The sequence below is a fragment of the Aethalodelphis obliquidens genome, unplaced genomic scaffold (genome assembly GCF_003676395.1).
Source record: "Aethalodelphis obliquidens isolate GAN/ISIS:26980383/991018 unplaced genomic scaffold, ASM367639v1 scaffold142, whole genome shotgun sequence".
Classification (NCBI taxonomy): Eukaryota; Metazoa; Chordata; class Mammalia; order Artiodactyla; family Delphinidae; genus Aethalodelphis; species Aethalodelphis obliquidens.
The window spans coordinates 118,125-140,641 of NW_020838086.1; the positions used below are offsets into that span (position 1 = coordinate 118,125).

Below are 22,517 nucleotides of genomic sequence, written 5' to 3' on the forward strand. Positions count from 1 at the left end.
CTATAGTTTTGCAAGATGTTATCACTGGGAAAAAATGGATAAGAAAAAGAAAGAAAGCAAGAAAGAAAAAGAACTGCCCAGCATGAGGTTAGCGCCATACCTTAAGAGACTAGACTGCAAGGACCTGTGAATTGAGAACGATTGGTTTAAATGTTTTTTGTGTTTTGTTGATAATCTTCTCTGATTTTAATTGATAGAGTGACTTCATATTGAAGTGCTGATTAATTTCACACTTATATCAGTGAATATGTGGAAGGTAGATTTATCACAAAAGAGATATTTTCTTATATTGATGCCTTCAAACAGATCTTGTTTTGCATGCAGTTTTTGGGGAGTTGGTTGGTAGGGATGGATGTTAGCCCTAAAGTCATGTCTCATTATACTTCTTATCTGCCTAAGCAATTAAAGTGTGGAAGTTGAGCTAGACCACCTCTAAGGTCCCATCAAGATCTAAAATTCTGTGACTCTTTCACTAGGATGAAAATGGATTGCCTCAGGATCAACAGGAGGAGGAGCCAATTCCTGAGACCAGAATAGAAGTAGAAATACCCAAAGTAAACACTGATTTAGGAAATGACTTGTATTTTGTTAAGCTGCCCAACTTTCTCAGTGTAGAGCCCAGGTAAGGGGATCAGTTAATAGTGTTTTTTAATGTTGGATAGAGATATGTAGAATGTTGATATTTTTCTTATTTTGTATGAGTTGACTAATCACAAAATGGAAAACTGGTTATGTAGCTCTGAAAAAATAAATCAAGTATATACTGTGATAGAAAAAGTATGGACTATTGGTAAAGGAGACTTTTAATGCTTGTAATTGTTTTTAGCAGTCTGGTATTTCTTATGAATTAACAGACACCACAAGTCTTTGGTTGTTTCTGACTAATGGATCCCTGAAAAAGCTGGAACTGAGAGTGGTGAAGTTTGCTAGAGAAACTGCCAATGTCTACTGTAGCAGTCATTGTGGATCTAGAAGAACTAATGGTTTTGGACGGTTAAACAGTGTTGATAGGTATTATTCACTAAGTAACATGCAAGCTCTTGTGTAATTTAAAATTTTTTCCCTAAGCAAAATGATGTGGAAAGCTAGAGTATGTGTGGTGTACTCTTCGGAAGACATATAAGAATAAAGAATAGTTTGAATGTTTAGCCTTGCTTGCACTTTATTTCAAGCAATATGTATTAACACCAAATTTCAAGAAGGTGCAGTAATTTGAATGCTTCCTTATAGTTGACCATTATGATTTTTAATTATTGTGATTTTTTAGAGTTGCATTATATAACAGTAATGATATTTCTTACAAAATGTGATTAATAGTTTATTTTAAAAACAATTTGTAGACCTTTTGATCCTCAATATTATGAAGATGAATTTGAAGATGAGGAAATGCTGGATGAAGAAGGTAGAACCAGGTTAAAATTAAAGGTACTATTCTGTGCTTTTTTTTTTCTTTTATAAAGTAAAACCTGGGAATATTAACTTGGGACTTGAGCTTTTGAAAATGATTTTTTATGTTTCTTGTTTTATCAACAAACAAATTATCTACCTTTTCAGAATATCTTTAGAAAGAAAATACGTAGCTTTTTCTCTGTATAAGGTGTCACTTTTCTGTTACTTTTCTCAGTGTTAAACTTTTTTGATGCTTTAAAAAAGTTATTAGCTACTTTCTTCAGAATAAGTTGTACTGGGGTTTGGTGTTTAGAGCAGCTATCGCCATACGTACTGTGGGTTAAGTTCTAACAAATTCCTGCAAGGGGAATTTCTTTAGGCTCTTTGATCTATGGATAAACAAATCAGATACAAAAGGAGAATTTATCTCTAGTACCTAACACTTTACCATATGGCTGTCTTTGTATTCTTCCGATTGTTCTTGTTCACTATTAGAAGAGATTTTTATTGTACTAAATTCCTAATGCTTCTCTTTGATACCTTGTACTATCTGGTTACCTCTATCCAAGGACGGCCTGTAATCTTCCTTTAACCAAGGAGGATGTAAGTTTAAGCAGATGCTTTAGAGCTGAGTTGTAGCAAAGAACAAGGAGCAGTTGGGACTTCCCTGGTGGGGCAGTGATTAAGAATCTGCCTGAGAATGCAGGGGAAATGGGTTCGATCCCTGGTCTGGGAGGATCCCACATGACGTGGAGCAACTAAGCCTGTGCGCCACAACTACTGAGCCTGCGCTTTAGAGCCCTTGAGCCACAACTACTGAGCCCACGTGCCACAACTACTGAAGCCCACACACCTAGAGCCCGTGCTCTGCACCAAGAGAAGCCACCGCAATGAGAAGCCCACGCACTGCAATGAAGAGTAGCCCCAGCTTGCTGCACTAGAGAAAGCCCGTGTGCAGCAACGGAGACCCAATGCAGCCAAACATAGATAAATAAATTAATTAATTAAAAAACAAAAAACAGGAACCAGTTGAACTCATGATACTGAAATTGGAGCTATGCATTTAAAATTCTTAAATCTGAAGGATTTCCTGTAAATACTTTTTTTTTTTTTTCCTGGTGGATGTTGTACATGGTGTTAAAATATTAAGAAGTGGCAGTCTGGCATTCTTTGAATTCAGGGGCTGAAATTTTAGAGTAATTCCATATCTTCAAGTGTGATAGATCCGCAAGCACCTAAAGAACCTTGATATATGATGGCTTCCCTAAAATCCATGGGCTTCCAAAGCTTTTCAGTGAAATGTCATTACTCCTCCCTCTTAATGGAAATGCAAATCAAATGAAAAAATGGAGATAAACAGGCACCATTAACTTGGTCAAGGTCAGACAATTAATAAGAATAGTACTTAGACTGTTTTTGAGGTTTTGCTGTTCTTCCCCTTGCTTCCCCACCCCAAACCCCACCCTGGTCTCCATTAGGTTATCTCTTAATATCTTTCCTCAGAACATGTGTATCTGTTGATTTAGGCTGAGCACTGTGAATTTTTCAAGCCTGTTTTAGTACCTCTGGCATTATTCTGTTGCCTTTCTTTCTCACCATTTATATAAATTAATGTGATAGTGCCTTATTTGTGTACTTTTTATTGATTTTTGCATTTTCCCCTCACGTTCTGTCATGATACATCAGCAAGTGTCAATGTATCTGTATTTTAAGACCATGTAAATCAGACTGTAGTGTAGGCATCAGAGTTTAGAAATAAGTAGTTTACTCTAAAACCTTGGTGCTTAGAGTACAAAATGTCAGTGTATAACAGACTTTTTTATTTTAAAAAATTTTATTTATTTTTTATACAGCAGGTTCTTATTAGTTATCTATTTTATACATATTAGTGTATATATGTCGTCAATCCCAATCTCCCAATTCATCCTCCCCTTCCACCCCGCCCCTATGCTTTCCCCCCTTGGTGTCCATATGTTTGTTCTCTACATCATTGTCTTTATTTATGCCTTGGAAACTGGTTCATCTGTACCATTTTTCTAGATTCCACATATATATGTTAATATACTATATTTGTTTTTCTCTTTCTGACTTACTTCACTCTGTATGACAGTCTCTAGGTCCATCCACGTCTCTACAAATGACCCAGTTTCGTTCCTTTTTATGGCTGAGTAATATTCCATTGTATATATGTACCATTCGTCTTCTTTATCCATTCATCTGTTGATGGACATTTAGGTTCCTTCCATGACCTGGCTATTGTAAATAGTGCTGTAATGAACACTGGGGTGCATGTGTCTTTTTGAATTATGCTTTTCTCTTTTCCCAGTAGTGGGATTGCTGGGTCATATGGTAATTCTACTTTTAGTTTTTTAAGGAACTTCCATACTGTTCTCCATAGTGGCTGTATCAATTTACATTCCCACCAACAGTGCAAGAGAGTTCCCTTTTCTCCACACCCTGTCCAGCATTTGTTGTTTGTAGATTTTCTGATGATGCCCATTCTAACCAGTGTGAGGTGATACCTCACTGTAGTTTTGATTTGCATTTCTCTAATAATCAGTGATGTTGAGCAGCTTGCCTCTTGGCCATCTGTATGTCTTCTTTAGAGAAAGGTCTATTTAGGTCTTCTGCCCATTTTTTTGATTAGGTTGTTTGTTTTTTTAATATTGAGCTGTTTATATATTTTGGAGATTAATCCTTTGTCTGTTGATTCATTTGCAAATATTTTCTCCCATTCTGAGCATTGTCTTTTCATCTTGTTTGTAGTTTCCTTTGCTGTGCAAAAGCTTTTAAGTTTCATTAGGTCCCATTTGTTCATTTTTGTTTTTATTTCCATTTCTCTAGGAGGTGGGTCAAAAAGGATCTTGCTGTGATTTATGTCATAGAATGATCTGCCTGTTTTCCTCTAAGAGTTTTATAGTATCTGATCTTACATTTAGATCTTGAATCCATTTTGAGTTTATTTTTGTGTGTGGTGTTAGGGAGTGTTCTAATTTCATTCTTTTACATGTAGCTGTCCAGTTTCACCGGCACCACTTATTGAAGAGACTGTCTTTTCTCCATTGTATATCCTTGCCTCCTTTATCATAGATTAGTTGACCATAGGTGTGTGGGTTTATCTCTGGGCTTTCTAAGCTGTTCCATTGATCTATATTTCTGTTTTTGAGCCAGTACCATTTTGTCTTGATTACTGTAGCTTTGTAGTATAGTGTGAAGTCAGGGAGTCTGATTCCTCCAGCTCCGTTTTCTTCCCCTCAAGATTGCTTTGGCTATTCAGGGTGTTTTGTGTCTCCATACAAATTTTAATGTTTTTTGTTCTAGTTCTGTAAAAAATGCCATTGGTAATTTGATAGGGATTGCATTGAATCTGTAGATAGCTTTGGGTAGTATAGTCCTTTTCACAGTATTGATTCTTCCAATCCAAGAACATGGTATATCTTCTTCATCTATTTGGGTCATCTTTGATTTCTTTCATCAGTGTCTTATAGTTTTCTGAGTACAGGTCTTTTACCTCCTTAGGTAGGTTCATTCCTAGGTATTTTATTCTTTTTGTTGCAGTGGTGAATGGAATTGTTTCCTTAATTTCTCTTTCAGATCTTTCATTGTTAGTGTATAGAAATGCAAGAGATTTCTGTGCATTAATTTTGTATCCTGCAACTTTACCAAATTCATTGATTAGCTCTAGTAGTTTTCTGGTGGCATCTTTAGGATTCTCTGTGTATAGTATCATGTCATCTGCAAACAGTGACAGTTTTACTTCTTTCCCAATTTGTATTCCTTTTATTTCTTTTTCTTCTCTCATTGCCATGGCTACCAAAACTGTGTTGAATAATAGTGACAAGAGTGGGCATCCTTGTCTCGTTCCTGAACTTAGAGAAAATGCTTTCAGTTTTTCACCATTGAGAATGATGTTTGCTGTGGGTTTGTCATACATGGCCTTTATTATGTTGTGGTAGGTTCCCTACGTGCCCACTTTCTGAACAGTTTTTAGCATAAGTGGATGTTTAATTTTGTCTAAAGCTTTTTCTGCATCTATTGAGATGATCATATGGTTTTTCTTCTTCAATTTGTGAATATGGTATATCACATTGTTTGATTTGCATATATTGAAGAATCCTTGCATCCCTGGGATAAATCCCACTTGATCATGGTGTATGATCCTTTTAATGTGTTGTTGGATTCTGTTTACTAGTATTTTGTTGAGGATTTTTGCATCTATATTCATCAGTGATATTGGTCTGTAATTTTCTTTTTTTGTAGTATCTTTGCTTTTGGTATCAGGGTTGGTGGCCTTGCAGAATGAGTTTGGGAGTGTTCCTGCCTCTGCAATTTTTTGGAAGAGTTTGAAAAGGATGGGTGTTAGCCCCTCTCTAAATGTTTGATAGAATTCACCTGTGAAGCCATTTGGTCCTGGACTTTGGTTTGTTGGAAGATTTTTAATCACAGTTTCAATTTCTCTGCTTGTGATTGGTCTGTTCATATTTTCTATTTCTTCCTGGTTCAGTCTTGGAAGATTATACCTTTCTAAGAATTTGTCCTTTTCTTCCAGGTTGTCCATTTTATTGGCATATAGTTGCTTGTAGTAATCTCTCATGATCCTTTGTATTTCTGCAGTGTCAGTTGTTACTTCTCCTTTTTCATTTCTAATTCTATTGATGTGAGTCTTTTCCCTTTTTTCTTTTTTTTTCTTTTTTTGCAGTACGTGGGCCTCTCACTGTTGTGGCCTCTCCCGTTGCGGAGCACAGGCTCCGGACGCGCAGGCTCAGTGGCCATGGCTCACGGGCCCAGCCGTGCCGCGGCATGTGGGATCCTCCCGGACCGGGGCACAAAACCGTGTCCCCTGCATCGGCAGGCGGACTCCCAACCACTGCGCCACCAGGGAAGCCCTTCCCTTTTTTCTTGATGAGTCTGGCTAATGGTTTATCAATTTTGTTTATCTTTTCAGAGAACCAGCTTTTAGTTTTATTGATCTTTGCTATCGTTTCCTTCATTTCTTTTTCATTTATTTCTGATGTGATCTTTATGATTTCTTTCCTTCTGCTAACTTTGGGTTTTGTTTATTCTTTCTCTAGTTCCTTTAGGTGTAAAGTTAGATTGTTTATTTGAGAGTTTTCTTGTTTCTTGAGGTAGGATTGAATTGCTATAAACTTTCCTCTTAGAACTGTTTTTGCTGAATCCCATAGATTTTGGATTGTTGTGTTTTTGTTGTCATTTGTGTCTAGGTATTTTTTGATTTCCTCTTTGATTTCTTCAGTGATCTTTTGGTTATTTAGTAACGTATTGTTTAGCCTCCATGTGTTTGTGTTTTTTATGTTTTTTTCCCCTGTAATTGATTTCTAACCTCATAGCGTTGTGGTCGGAAAAGATGCTTTATATGATTTCAGTTTTCTTAAATTTACTGAGGCTTGATTTGTGACCCGAGATGTGATCTCTCCTGTAGAATGTTCCACATACACTTGAGAAGAAAGTGTAATCTGTTGTTTTTAGATGGAATGTCCTATAAATATCAATTAAATCTATCTGGTCTGTTGTGTCATTTACAGCTTGTGTTTCCTTATCAATTTTCTGTTTGGATGATCTGCCCATTGGTGTAAGTGAGGTGTTAAAGTACCCCCTATTATTGTGTTACTGTCAATTTCCTCTTTTATAGCTGTTAGCAGTTGCCTTATGTATTGAGGTGCTCATATGTTGGGTGCATATATATTTATAATTGTTATATCTTCTTCTTGGATTGATCCCTTGATCATTATGTAGTGTCCTTCCTTTTCTCTTCCTTCCTTTTCTGGTAACATTCTTTATTTTAAAGTCTATTTTATCTGATATGAGTATTGCTCCTCCAGCTTTCTTTTGATTTCCATTTGCATGGAATATCTTTTTCCATCCCCTTACTGTCAGTCTGTATGTGTCCCTGGGTCTGAAGTGGGTCTCTTGTAGACAGCATATATATGGGTCTTGTGTTTGTATCCATTCAGCAAGCCTGTGTCTTTTGGTTGGAGCATTTAATCCATTCACAATTAAGGTAATTATCAATATGTATGTTCCTTTTACCATTTTCTTAATTGTTTTGGGTTAGTTTTTTTAGGTCCTTTTCTTCTCTTGTTTTTCCCTCTTAGAGATGTTCCTTTAGCATTTGTTGTAAAGCTGGTTTGATGGTGCTGAATTCTCTTAGCTTTTGCTTGTCTGTAATGCTTTTGATTTCTCTGTTGAATCTGAACGAGATCCTTGCCGGGTAGAGTAATCTTGGTTGTAGGTTCTTCCCTTTCATCACTTTAAATATACCGTGCCACTTCCTTCTGGCTTGCAGAGTTTCTGCTGAGAAATCAGCTGTTAACCTTATGGGAGTTCCCTTGTATGTTATTTGTCGCTTTAACTTTGTTGCTTTTAATAATTTTTCTTTGTCTTTAATTTTTGCCAATTTGATTACTATGCGTCTCGCTGTGTTTCTCCTTGGGTTTATCCTGCCAGGGACTCTCTGCGCTTCCTGGACTTGGATGGCTATTTCCTTTCCCATGTTAGGGAAATTTTCAACTATAATCTCTTCAAATATTTTCTCAGGTCCTTTCTCTCTCTTCTCCTTCTGGGACCCCTATAATGTGAATGTTGGTGGGTTTAATGTTGTCCCAGAGATCTCTTAGGCAGTCTTCATTTCTTTTCATTCTTCTTTCTTTATTATGTTCCATGGCAGTGAATTCCACCATCCTGTCTTCCAGGTCACTTATCCATTCTTCTGCCTCAGTTATTCTGCTACTGATTCCTTCTAGTGTATTTTTCATTTCAGTTATTGTATTGTTCATCTCTGTTTATTTGTTCTTTAATTCTTCTAGGTCTTCATTAAACATTTCTTGCATCTTCTCGATCTTTGTTCCTTCATCTGGTACATAGCCCTCTGCCTTTTCATTTTGTCTTTCTGTGAATGTGGTTTTCGTTCCACAGGCAGCTGGATTGTAGTTCTTCTTGCTTCTGCTGTCTGCCCTCTGGTGGATGAGGCTGTCTAAGAGACTTGTGCAAGCTTCCTGATGGGAGGGACTGGTGGTGGGTAGAGCTGGGTGTTGCTCTCACAGGCAGAGCTCAGTAAAACTTTAGTCTGCTTGTCTGCTGATGGGTGGGGCTGAGTTCCCTCCCTGTGGGTTGGTTGGCCTGAGGTGAACCAACACTGGGGCCTACCCAGGCTCTTTGGTGGGGTTAATGGCAGACCCCAGGAAGGCACACGCCAAGGAGTACTTCCCAGAACTTCTGCTGCCAGTGCCCTTGTCCCAGCGGTGAGCCACAGCGGCCCCTGCCTCTGCAGGAGACCCTCCAACACTAGCAGATAGGTCTGGTTCAGTCTCCTGTGGGGTCACTGCTCCTTCCCCTGGGTCCCAGTGTGCACACTGCTTTGAGTGTGCCCCCCAAGAGTGGAGTCTTTGTTTCCCCCAGTCCTGTTGAAGTCCTGCAGTCAAATCCTGCTAGCCTTCAAAGTCTGATTATCTGGGAATTCCTCCTCCCGTTGTCACACCCCCAGGTTGGGAAGTCTGATGTGGGGCTCAGCACCTTCACTCCGGTGGGTGGACTTCTGTGGTATAATTATTCTACAGTTTGTGAGTCAACCACCCAGCAGTTATGGGATTTGATTTTATTGTGATTGCGCCCCTCTTCCCGTCTCATTGTGGTTTCTCCTTTGTCTTTGGATGTGGGATATCTATTTTGGTGACTTCCAGTGTCTTCCTGTCGATGATTGTTCAGCAGTTAGTTGTGATTCTGGTGCTCTCGCAAGAGGGAGTGAGCGTATGTCTTTCTACTCCACCATCTGGAACCAATCTCTCCAGATTGTTTTTCAAAACCTTGGTGTGTGATGGAAAATAACCATGGACGCTTGGTTTCTTGAGTGACGTTCTAGGGACTAGGCTGACCTTTTTTTTTTTTTTTTTTTCTGGTATGTGGACCTCTCACTGTTGTGGCCTCTCCCGTTGCGGAGCACAGGCTCCAGACACGCAGGCTCAGCGGCCATGGCTCACGGGCCCAGGCGCTCCGTGGCATGTGGGATCTTCCCGGACTGGGGCATGAACCTGTGTCCCCTGCATCGGCAGACGACTCTCAACCACTGCACCACCAGGGAAGCCCTAGGCTGACCATTTTTAAAGAGTCAGTTGGTGGTATAATTAACTCTTTAATGGGCAAAGAACCAGGTACAGTTTATGTACCTCTATGAGGTCCTCTGGCTTTAGAAGTACTTTGATGTGTCTTTCATCCCAGTAGGGTAAGACCTAGGAGTGTTTTATCCTTTCATAGCATCATTATTTGAATCACCTTATATAATAGGAAGCATTTTTCAAAGTGGCTTCTCAGTTGATAATGGCCCATATGTGTCTTCATACCTGTATGTGGCTAACCTGTTTTGTATGAGAGGGAAGGCAGGAATTGTGACAGATCATTTCGTTTTGTTTCCTTTATTCAGGAAAATTTTAAACATATACAGATATAATGAGAACAGTATAATAAAATCTCATGTACCCATCTCTCATTTCAGTGGTTGTCAGGTTGGACATCTTGTTTCATCTGTATTCCCCACCCCACCTTACCCAGACTATTTGGAAACAAATCTCAGATTTGACATCATATTTAATTCATGAATATTATCGAGTTTTTAATCAGCCAGCTTCATAGTTGTTTGTTTATATAGTGAGGAATAAAGAAGTAAAGGGGGAAACTGGAGGGAAAACATTAGGACTCAGTTGTAAAGACAGTTGCAGTTAACAGAGGAGATCCAGAAAATCTAACTGGGAGTGGGAGCAGGTGCTGTTAGGGTCAGTGGTGAGGGCAGAGGCAGAGGGAAGCTTGGGCTTAGATCTATCGGTTTTTAAAATGTTGGCTTCTCTTTGATGCCATCTTAATTCACATTTTCTTTATCCTCGTGAGTTTATCCTTTTTAATTCTTTACTGTCATTTTAGTGTGTTTCCAGGATGCAGCAGGGATAAACTATGTGGATTTAGTGTGCTGTATTTTCCTGGAAGTCCCATTGAGTTTTGTTTTGTTTTTTAAAATTAATTAATTTTATTTTTGGCTGCATTGAGTCTTCATTGCTGCATGCGGGCTTTCTCTAGTTGCAGAGAGCGGGAGCTACTCTTTGATGCAGTACCCAGGCTTCTTATTGCGGTAGCTTCTCTTGTTGAGGAGCACGGGCACTAGGGCACATGGGCTTCAGTAGTTGTGGCACACAGGCTCAGTAGTTGTGGCTCATGTGCTGTAGAGTACATGCTCAGTAGTTGTGGTGCATGGGCTTAGTTGCTCCGTAGCATGTGGGATCTTCCTGGACCAGGGATCGAACCCATGTCCCCTGCATTGGCAGGCGGATTCTCAACCACTGTGCCACCAGGGAAGCCTCCATTGAGTTTTCAATTTCAGTAACAGTAGTTTTCATTTTAGGAAGCCGTTGAATATTTTCCACATCTGCCTGGTGCTCCCTCTCCCCAACCCCAAACCACCTCCTACCCCCGACCCACCCCATAAAGTTAAGATAAAGTTAGACTCTAAACCTGCTCAAACCTGGGGTTTTTATTTTCATAAGGTGCTTTTTTTTTTCCTTACCCATGTGTGGGGAGCTTCCCTAGGCCAGTTGGCAGAGTTTTTTAGTCCCACATTTATTGGAGTTTTAGCTCTGTGAGAGAAGCCGTTTATACAGGGAGTCTCAATCCTAAAGTGCCATTTCATATGGCCTCAAGGCTTATTTCTTGTCCTCCTAGCTCTTACTGAGTCTTAAAACTCCTGGAGTTTACCACAGATTTAGCATCTGCTCAGATGCTCTGGCACTGAGCTCTGTCTCTGGTTCTAGCACTGGGAGCTCAGAAATTCACTTAAGCATACTTTCTTTCCTGTTGTTATTTTATGCAGCATCTCTAGGTGATTAAAACAAGAGGGTTTCAGTGTCTGTTTTTCTGTCTCTATCTATGCACGTTTATTCTGTGATTTTGTGTCTCTTGAGGAGAGAAGAAGCACAAGGTACAGTGTTCTGAGGCACTTGTGTTTTAAAACAGGTAGAAAATACTATAAGATGGAGGATACGCCGGGATGAAGAAGGAAATGAAATTAAAGAAAGCAATGCTCGGATAGTCAAGTGGTCCGATGGAAGGTGAGCACAAATGCCTGAAGAGTATGGAAATGCCCAGAATGTGGCTGGGAGGGATCAAGCTTTGGAATATGAGCTTATTTGGGGTACACCTCTTATTAAAGACTTTCCATTGTTTAGTCCCTGGCATTGCAAAGAAAACCTGAGAGAAATATAAATAGGCAGTTGAGGGTCATACAGGCTGGTGGAAGACATTAAAAGTAGGCCGGAAATGTGACTGTCCTCTTTGGCTCCAGCATAGTAGTCTGGAGAAGTTAGACCAACTTCCCTCCCTCCTTACAAATTGACGCTTTAGTAAAACTGCCCTTCACTGGGAAGGTGGTAGAGGCTGAGTGAATGTCACAGCATGTTTTACTTCTAAGCATAAACGTACAGAGTGTTGTACTTCTGTGTAGGTCGTTTTCCACATCACGCCTTCTTTATTCTTTCCTTCCTTCTGAATCGTGTGTAAAGAGAGAAAGCAGCAGCTGAATCACATTTTAAGTGAAGTAAAATGATAGAGTGAAAGCTTTCTGACTTACATGTGAAGTGTTCCTTCTTTTCAGCATGTCCCTGCATTTAGGCAATGAGGTGTTTGATGTTTACAAGGCTCCACTGCAGGGCGATCACAACCACCTTTTTATAAGACAAGGTACCGGTCTACAGGGACAAGCCGTCTTTAAAACCAAACTCACATTCAGGTAATTACTCTCATCAACGTACTATTTGTTACAATAAAAGCGGTGAAATATAGGTGTTGTTCAAAGTGCCTGACTCCTGATTGGCATAACCTTGCAGTATAGTTCCCCAAAGACCAAGATCTGGTTCTCAGCTCTGAAGGTTCAAAGGCTATATTGTCAAGTTGCTGTTTCACAGGGAACCAGGTCATGCTACCTAAACTTCCAAGAGACTGTTATGTAAACCAGAATGTCAGTTTATTAATTCCAGTGATTACTATAACTGCCGGGAGGCCTAGGAACACTTGCAGGTCAGTGCAGTAATTAGAGGTTGTTAGTGTGCATGCAATCAGAGGAAAGGCAGTGAGTTGGTGGGTGTGAAGGCTGAGGTCATCTTGTTCTTTAGGCTGCTACATCCATTACCTCTCCAAGGATGTGTCCCCCAAGCAGCCCAGGATACTCAGGTCAGCTATCGAGAGTATCCCCCTTGTCTAGGCAGCGTAGGCACTACAATGAAACATTCCTGGTTTTCTTTTCTTGATTCTAAGCAAACCATCCTCCTTGGGTAATGCTTATCTTTGGAGAGGGCACAATATTCTTGGTTATGACTTACAGTTTTGAAAATTGTAATGGGCAAGATTATAGGCTTTGGAATCAGATAGACCTGTATCTGAGTCCCATTTCCACTTGCATGACCTTGTGTAACTTTCTCAACCTTTCCTTGCCTCAGTTTCCTAATATATAAAATGTAATAATTATCTCATAGAGGAGCTGTGACAATGAAGTCATGTAATATATAAAACATAAAAGTACAGTGCTTGGCACTTAGTATTCAGTAAGTGCTGCTTAAGCCCATCCATTTACTGCTTCTAGAGGGTAATTGCGCTGTGCAAACCTTTTTTACTCCAGCTTTCCGTATTTCACTTTACTTGTGAGATAAGAATGTTTTAGTAAGCTACAGAATGAAGAAAGTTCAGAATCCCCATCTAGTATACTGTTTTGTGTCCCTGCCTATTTTTTTCTAGAAAATAGGAAATGGTCACTGGCCTCCTTTGATGTTGATATGACTGGCTCACAAATGTATTTGCTAAACAATGAGGTATTTTTGTTCATTTCCTGCAGACCTCACTCTACAGACAGTGCCACACATAGAAAGATGACCCTGTCACTTGCAGATAGATGTTCAAAGACACAGAAGATTAGAATCTTACCAATGGCTGGTCGTGACCCTGAATGCCAGCGCACAGAGATGATTAAGGTATGTTGGCTGAGGTTTATCCTGGAATTTTGGAATATTAAGAATAGCATTTCCTAAAATGTTGTTCATCATCTCCTATTGACCCACTGTTTATCCTTCCAGCTGGCATGAACACGGAGCTGGTTTCATTTCCTAAGCATTTGGCAAATGGGTAATAGGGTGATAGTCCTAAAACAAACCCTGGCTTGGGTTCTCTCCCACCAGGTCCTGAGAGTTTGGCAAACATATGATTGAAAGAATCTGAACTTTCACAGATAATTTCAAGGATGATTAAATCATATATGAAAACAAACCCTGGCTTGGGTTCTCTCCCACCAGGTCCTGAGAGTTTGGCAAACAGATGATTGAAAGAATCTGAACTTTCACAGATAATTTCAAGGATGATTAAATCATCTATATCTGGTTTAGAGTCCATGTCAAAAATCAGTGGAAATGCTCGAGAGATTTGGTCTAGGTAGAATATAAATAGACAAGAAGTTTCCCCCCTTTTCTCCTGAAGGTAGGGGAGCTGGAGGGACCTTGAAGACTCCAGGACCACATTGAGAGATGCCCCAAGCCCTCCTTTACATCCCCAGCTTGCATGGAAATGCACAAGGAATCAGCTAGTTTGTTCTTAATCCCTATTCTACTGACAGTGATTTTTACTCTATACTCAGCACAACCACATACTATTTAATGAAACAGTGTCCAGCAACAGAATTAGAGTTGTATGCAGTAATAAAGCAATTCAATGAGGAACCAAATACCCCTGACTTCTCATACCCTGGCCCCGCCTAGTGAACCCCAATGTCTAAAAGCCAGGCAGCTGGAAGGGAATGAAGGCTCTGCTTTGGGGCTCAGGGACCCTCCCCACCAGAACCTCCCCATCCTGCCATCAGGAGCTGTGGGGAGCTCTCTGGGTTGAGGGCCCCAGACTGGAATATATGAGCACCATGGTAGTTTGGTGGAGCCTGGGCAAGTCAGGTGTCTGTCTCAGGGTGAAGAGAATCCGCCTCCCTCAGGCGTCCACTGGACATGAACGAGGTTCCTCAGGCTGGTCGCCACACTCTGGGCTCTGCCTGGCAGCACAGGGGACGCTGCATCTCCCAAGGCTGTGCCGGTGCCAGTTCTGATGGGGCGGTTGGTGTGAGGGAGGGAGCCTTTGCCTCTTCACCCTGTGTTTTCTTCACGCCTTCGAACGAACAAGATGATGACCATGTGTGGTAACAGAGGTGTAAAATGGAGAGAACTGTACCCTGAGGACATAGGAACTGGTGTTATCCTGGGCGAGGCATTTACGTGTTCTTTACAGTAAAGTAGTTTCAAGGGGGCACTAAGTGAGTTCATTTTTTGTTTTAAAGTTCAGTAATTTATTTGCTTCTTTACAGAAAGAAGAAGAACGTTTGAGGGCTTCTATTCGTAGGGAATCTCAGCAGCGCCGCATGAGAGAGAAACAGCACCAGCGGGGGCTGAGTGCTAGCTACCTAGAACCTGATCGATATGATGAGGAGGAGGAAGGTGAGGAGTCCATCAGCTTGGCTGCCATTAAAAACCGGTACAAAGGGGGCATTCGAGGTGAGTTTGGGCAGAAATTAAATGTCATCATGTCGGGGTCCAGGAATTTATCTTTGCATTGAGCATACTCTGAATGCTCAGTCACTGGACATTTTGTTTTTAAGGAACCAGTGTTAATGAGTGAGACATTTTGAGGTCTACAGAGCTAAAGACTCATTGTGGAATCCTTTCAGGTCAGCCTGGAAGGGCAGAAGCTGCCTGTGCCCTCTCGCTTTCAGACTCATCCCTTGAGCTTCTGCTTTCTGATTTGAAAGTCTGCCGATTATATTTGGAACTTCTCTCAACTTTTTAAATTACTAGTTAAGAATCAAGAAGTTCAGTTTTTAAGAATCAGGAAGTTCAGTTTTTCAGCGAGTACATGTGTTTTCTTTCAAAGTTCTCCATTGCATATTCCCTTCTTTCACAACCAATAATTTATAATGGTTAACATTTATTCAGCACATACTGAATCCCAGGCAAATACTCAAACATGCATCCTATTGGATCCTCATAACAATGTTAAGACCCAGTTACTAGTATTGTCTTGTTCTTTTTAAAAAAAAATTGATTACTGAACTAATTATATTAGTTTCAGGTGTACAACCTAATGATTCGGTATCTGTATATATTGTGAAATGATCACCATAGTAAGTCTAGTTAACTTCTGCCACCAAAGGTAGTTACGGAATTTTTTTTCTTGTGGTGGGAACTTTTAAGGTCTGCTCTCTCAGCAACTTTTAAATATGCAGTACAGTGTTATTACCTTCAGTCACCACACTGTACATTACATGCCCATGACTGATTTATCTTCTAACTGGAGCTCCTACCATTTGACTCCCTTCACCCTTTCCTCCACCCTCCATACCACACCTCAGGCAACTACTAATCTGTTTTCTGTATCTATGAGCTTGGTTTTTTGTTTTCCTTTTTTTTTACATCCTTCATACAAGTGAGATCACAGTGTTCGTCTTTCTCCGTGTGACTTATTTCACTTAGCATAATGCCTCAAGGTCCATTTTTGTCTTGTTCTTACTGAGGAAACGGAGACTTTGAGAGGTTGAGTGGCTTGCCCAAAGACACATAGTTGGTACATGGACAGTTCTGGAACCAAGGCGATCTGACTTCTGACGTGTCTATCTCCAGAAGTTTCCCACAGCCTGCAGCAAGATGTCATGCTTAAAAAAGCAAACTGAACCTGAAGATGGAAGACCTGGGCTGGACTCAGCTCTGCCACTTTTTGTTTAGTTTTGGTTTTGGCCATGCTACACGACCTGCGGGATCTTAGTTCCCCAACCAGGGATCAAACCCACACCCTCAGCAGTGAAAGCACGGAGTCCTAACCACTGGACCCCCAGGGAATTCCCAACTCTCTTACTTTTTAGTTAGATGACTTTTGGAAAGTTACAGTACCTCTTTTCTGTTACCCTTATCAAGAAAAGAACAACCTATTAGTAATAGTATTTATACCATGATGAGGTTGTTTTGAGAATCGAATGACATAATACATATAAAGTACTTCATCCAGCCCTTGGCATATAACAAGTACTAAATAAATGTTACCCCAAACTATTGTCATTGTTCTTACCACTCATGGGCTTTGGGCAAGTGACTCCATGTCTCTGAATACTGAGTTCCCCATCTATAAAATGAGGATCTAATCCCCCCCAGGTTAGCTTTGATAGAGATTCGGGAATCACTGTACAATGTAAGGTATACCTTGGGTGACCATGTTCCTGGTTTTGCCCTGTTAGAATGATAAATTATAAGAACACCCAATTTTCCCTTTCTCTGACCATCCTGTGAAACTCCCTTCTCCTTTTTCACAGCAACTGCATTTTATTTATTTTGGGACTATAGTACAGAGACTTTTTTTTTTTTTTTTTGGTGGTTCACGGGCCTCTCACTGTTGTGGCCTCTCCCGTTGCGGAGCACAGGCTCCGGACGCGCAGGCTCAGCGGTCAGCTCCGCGACATGTGGGATCTTCTCAGACCGGGGCACGAACCCGTGTCTCCTGCATCGGCAGGCGGACTCTCAACCACTGTGCCACCAGGGAAGCCCCTAGACCTTTTATTTTTATTTTTATTTTTTTTGTTAGTGCAGATTTCCCACAGAAAATATTAACTGTGGAAATAAATCACATATACACTAAATAAAAATGAAAAAATTGAGGATTTTTTAGGGGAGAGTTATATAATATTCAGTTTCCCAGTGATTAAAAACCTAATGGAGAAGTTCATTAGTGATCAGTTCTGTCCAATAGTCAGATAGGCAGGGAATGGGGAGAAGGGGAGAGCATTGGGTTCTGAGGTGAGGGGGTTGGTCTAACATCACCTGTTCTTATTCTACCTGCGCTTCACCTGGGCTGGGGCATCAGCACAGGCTGTTATTCATCTCCATCTCCCTTTGAAATGTCCACTTGGCAACAAACCGTCTTTACAGGACCAGGAAACCACCTCTTGCTTTTTTTTTTTTTTTTTTTTTTGCGGTACGTGGGCCTCTCACTGCTGTGGCCTCTTCCGTTGCGGAGCACAGGCTCCAGATGCGCAGGCCTAGAGGCCATGGCTTACGGGCCCAGCTGCTCCGCGGCATGTGGGATCTTCCCGGACCGGGGCACGAACCCGTGTCCCCTGCATCGGCAGGTGGACTCTCAACCACTGCACCACCAGGGAAGCCCCCACCTCTTGCTTTTATCTTTAAAACTTATTTTGGAATTAACTGTTACCCTGATAAAAGAATGACTCAGATTTTAAAAACTTATTTGGAAATAGTGGTGTCTGTCTCTTTAATCAGCTTGCACAAGCCTTTTTAATATTTAAAAGTGGTCAGATACCAAAAAAAAAGTGGTCAGATAAACCATTCTTGTATTTGAGAGGATAAGTGCTTCATTTCAACATATCTAAACTTACATTTACCTTTTTTTTAAAAATAAATTTATTTTTATTTATTTATCTTTGGCTGCATTGGGTCTTGCTGTGCGTGGGCTTTCTCTAGTTGCGGCGAGCGGGGGCTACGCTTCGTTGCCGTGCATGGGCTTCTCATTGCGGTGGCCTCTCTTGTTGCAGAGCACGGGCTCTAGGCTCATGGGCTTCAGTAGTTGTGGCACGCAGGCTCAGTAGTTGTGGCTCTTGGCTCTAGAGCGCAGGCTCAGTAGTTGTGGTGCACGGGCTCTGTTGCTGCGTGGCATGTGAGATCTTCCCGGACCAGGGCTTGAACCTGCGTCCCCTGCACCGGCAGGCAGATTCCTAACGACTGCACCACCAGGGAAGCCCACATTTACCTTTAAGTTTTAAAAACTTTTAATTATTTGTTTCCTCTGGAAAAAATGTACAAAGGAACTAAAGATATTCATCAGAAGAAAAATCTGGGAATGAATGGATCATTGTCTTTGAAAGTCACTTACAAATCTTCTTCCTTTGCTTTCAGAGGAACGAGCCAGAATCTATTCATCAGACAGTGATGAGGGATCAGAAGAAGATAAGGCTCAAAGATTACTCAAAGCAAAGAAACTCACCAGTGATGAGGTAAACCAAATTTATTCAATTCTAGAGGTTTACCCTGTACCTACAAGTCAACTCCTGGAATGAAGAGGAGCTCACAGCCCAGGAGCACAGATAGATGTCTACACACTTCACTGAAGCTCAGAGAGATAAATCCAGTAACAGGACTAGGGGTGGCCCAGAGGAGGGTCTGATACCTCTGCTCAGAGAAGGAGACCTCTCATTGGGTGTTGAAGGAATAATGGTAGGTGTGCAGGGCAAACCAGCCAGGGTGGGCATGCCAGGTAGATGGAAAGGCCTGGGGGAAGACACATGGCCCTGAGATACCAAGGCTCGACTAGAGAACTAGAAATCATTAATATGGGTAGATCAGAGCATGTATCTCTTCTTTCTTTTTCTCTTTTTATTTTCAATATATTTTTTAAATTACAGAAATAATTCTTATGGTAGAAAAATCTGTTTTTATTTAGATGAACTCATATTTGAAATAGTATTGAGTAATTCAAGAAAATAAATTCCCATCTATTATTGAAATAAATTTCCAAAGGAATTTTAACTTATGTTTTTGACAGTATCCTTTTCAAATTATAAGAGTACAGGTGCTGAGAAATTTTAAGTCTTCTTTCAAAATATAATTGACATGTAACATTATATAACAGTATATTAGTTTCAGGTATACAACATAAAGATTTGATCGATATATGTATATATTGCAAAATGATCACACCACAATAGTTATATGTTTAGTTATAGTTATATGTTTTTTCTTGTGATGAGAACTTTTAAGATCTATGCTCTTAGCAACTTTAAATTGTACAATACAGTATTTATTTATTTATTTATGGCTGCGTTGGGTCTTTGTTGCTGCACGTGGGCTTTGTCTAGTTGTGGTGAGCGGGGGCTACTCTTCGTTGCGGTGCATGGGCTTCTCATTGCGGTGGCTTCTCGTTGTGGAGCACAGGCTCTAGGCACGCAAGCTTCAGTAGTTGTGGCACGCAGGCTCTAGAGCGCAGGCTCAGTAGTTGTGGCGCATGGGCTTAGTTGCTCTGTGGCATGTGGGATCTTCCCGGACCAGGGCTCAAACCCATGTCCCCTGCGTTGGCAGGCGGATTCTTAACCACTGTACCACCAGGGAAGGCCACAATACAGTATTATTAACTGTAGTCACTCTGCTGTACATCACATCCCCATGGCCTACTTATTTTGTCTTTTTATTTATTTATTTTAATTAATTAATTAATTAATTTTTGGCTGCGTTGGGTCTTTGTTGCTGTGCACGGGCTCTCTCTAGTTGTGGTGAGCAGGGTCTGCTTTTTGTTGTGGTGCGTGGGCTTATTGCGGTGGCTTCTCTCATTGCAGAGCACCGGCTCTAGGTGTGCTGGTTTCAGTAGTTGTGGCACAAGGGCTTAGTTGCTCTGCGGCATGTGGGATCTTCCTGGGCCAGGGCTTGAACCTGTGTTGCCTGCATTGGCAGTCAGATTCTTAACCACTGCACCACCTGGGAAGTCCCTATTTAAGTCTTTTTAGATTATTTTTATCTTTGCTATTCTTGAATTTTGCTATGGTATGTTACTTAGTGTTTCCTTTTATTTTCCTGATTGGGATTTGTTAGATTTTCTGAATCTGTAGATTGGTATTTTTCATCAGTTCTGAAAATTTCTCAGCCATTAATTCTTCAGATATTACTTCTGTACCATTCTGTCTCTCCTTTCTTCCTGAAACTCTGATTAGATGCATGTTATTCCTTCTTACCTTATCCTCCATGACAGATCCTCAGTCTCTCTTTCATATTTTCCATGTCTTTATCTCCCTGCATTCTAGGACAGTTCTTCAGATCCTTCTAGTTCAGTGCTTCTTTCTTTAGCTGTCTAATACATTGTTAATCTCTTGCATTGAAGTTTTACTTTGTTTCAGTTTTTTATCTCTAGCGGTTTAGTTTCTTTTTCTAATTGGTCATTTTTTAAAATTCTGCTCCTAAATTATATTTTTCAGTTTCTCCTTTTAATGTCTTTAAATATTTGAAACCTACATGTATGGTCTTTTATGTCTGAGAATTCCAGTGTCTCAAATCTTTACATGTGTGATTTTACAGCCAGTTACATCTGCTGGCTTTTTTTCATGATGACTTATTTCTCCATGTGCTCTGCAATTGATTTACTTAGCTCAGATCAATGGGAATTTTTGTGGCTTAGATTGATGGATTCCTCCAAAGATGGTATATATTTGCTTCTGCCAGGTACCTTGGGACTACTTTAAATTATATTCTTGGAATAAGATCTTCTTAGTTTTACTGGAAGTATGGGTTCTGACTTGTGGTTATGAATTTTCCTAGAAATTTTAAATTTTTTGTTTTAATCCCCTGTTAATTAGTTCTAATGTTAGAGATTAGAAATTATCCTGCAGGCATTTAGAACAGGGGTTGGCAAATTACATCCCACTGACCTAATCTGGCCTGCCATCTGTTTTTTCAGATAAAGTTTTTTAGGAATCCACCCATGGTTATTCATTTATGTATTTGTCTATGGATGTTTTCCTTCTATAGTGACAGAGTTGATTAGTTGCAACAGAAATCATACATATGTCTTGTAAAGCCTAAGACATTTATTCTCAGGCCCTTTACCAAAAAGGTTTGCTTACCCCTGCCTCAGATAAATGGGCCTGGGTTTATTTCTACTTCACCTGAACACTAAAGATACAGTCCTTTGGGGTCTGCTATTAATCTGCTCCACTTGGCTCTTGTCTCCTGTCCTCAGCACCCTGCAAGGCATAAAACCTCAAGCTCATGTTCACACAGTTTGGTAAATGTCTTCAAGGAGAAAGCCTGCTTTCGTGCTGTGCTTATCTCTGTGGGTTCTTGCTTTTGCTTAATTTTAGGTCTCTGATTACACCTTATTTTCTTGGCATCACTTTGGTTTGTTCATAGTTTTTCATCATTGTAATTTTCAATGGGAGGGTTATTCAAAGGATTGTTCTGCCATATTGTGGGAACATTGTTGTGTTCCTGTTATTCATGATTTTAATGTATTTTGATCATTTTGGCCTGTGAACTGTGAGCTTCTGTGAGCTCTTTTCTCATGTGAAACAGAATTTTGTTCTTGCGTTATTGTTAATTACAACATTTAATATTTCCCAGTCTTTCTTGAAAGTGGCATGCTATGGAAGATAACTAGACAAAAATTTTTAAATTATTCTGCAACATACTTGTTTTAAATTAGATAGGAAACATCTTAATCATGCATTTATAGTATGTTGAACTGTTGGCAAACAGGAATCCTCATCTAAGCAGATGCCGTTTTATTTTTTGGCAAGCAGAAACTGTGAATAAAACTTGAAAAGTGCCATGGGACTTCTGTTTATTTCTAGTATTCTCAGAAATGAGATTTCTAAATGTGATCCATCAAATAGTCTTCTTCTAGTCTGGGCAATTGCAAACCTGTAACTTCCTGACTTAAAAATGTCTCTTGCAAATGCCTCCTAGCTGTCTGTTATACAGGCATTTTATTTTAAAATAAATGCCTCCTAGCTGTCCGTTATACCTCTATCTTCCACACCCAAATACTCGCCATTAAGTCTTCCTGTACCCCTCCTTTCCCCTTTCCTGACAACAGAGACTTTACTTCTGCCTGGACCTCCCAACCCCTGCCTCTGCCTCCCCTTATTGCCCCAGTTCAAGTCCTGGCATGGGTCACAATGGGAGAGAGGACGAAAGGGGTCAGACCTGCTCTAGGTCCCTCTCCTTATTTGCACACTAAACCCTACCCACACGCCATGAGCCTAGTTATTCCTCTGAGATAAAGCGAGTTTTCAGACCCCAAGTCCCCACCCCAGAGAAACACCGTTGTCACCAGAGCATTCCTTGATATGGGGAAAGGGCATGGGTCTGGATTAGAATGAACTGGATTACTGAATCTTGGGCTATTTTATACTACTTGTATGGCCTTGAGCAAGTCATCTCACATTTCCAAGTCTGTTTCCTCATCTGTTCTATGGGGTTTATGCTCGCTGCCTTGTAAAGTTGTATTATAGTAAATAACAGATATGAAAGTGGTTGAATGCTAGCTTCCCTTCCCCAACAGGGTCT

At 40.5% G+C, this 22,517-nt stretch overlaps 1 protein-coding gene across 2 annotated transcripts in view; it reads left to right on the top strand.

Annotated features, from left to right (window-relative positions):
* Window positions 1-22,517, top strand: part of LEO1 (LEO1 component of Paf1/RNA polymerase II complex) — a 49,264-nt gene that overhangs the window by 21,226 nt on the left and 5,521 nt on the right. The window contains exons 5-11 of one of the 2 annotated variants that reach the window (XM_027099784.1): window positions 477-622; window positions 1,341-1,425; window positions 11,401-11,495; window positions 12,038-12,172; window positions 13,271-13,406; window positions 14,774-14,903; window positions 18,363-18,460. In XM_027099784.1, coding sequence (XP_026955585.1) covers window positions 477-622; window positions 1,341-1,425; window positions 11,401-11,495; window positions 12,038-12,172; window positions 13,271-13,406; window positions 14,774-14,903; window positions 18,363-18,460 — 825 coding nt within the window. Of the gene's footprint in view, window positions 1-476; window positions 623-1,340; window positions 1,426-11,400; window positions 11,496-12,037; window positions 12,173-13,270; window positions 13,407-14,773; window positions 14,961-18,362; window positions 18,461-22,517 lie in introns of both variants that reach the window. The other variant, XM_027099783.1, reaches the window with a different exon arrangement.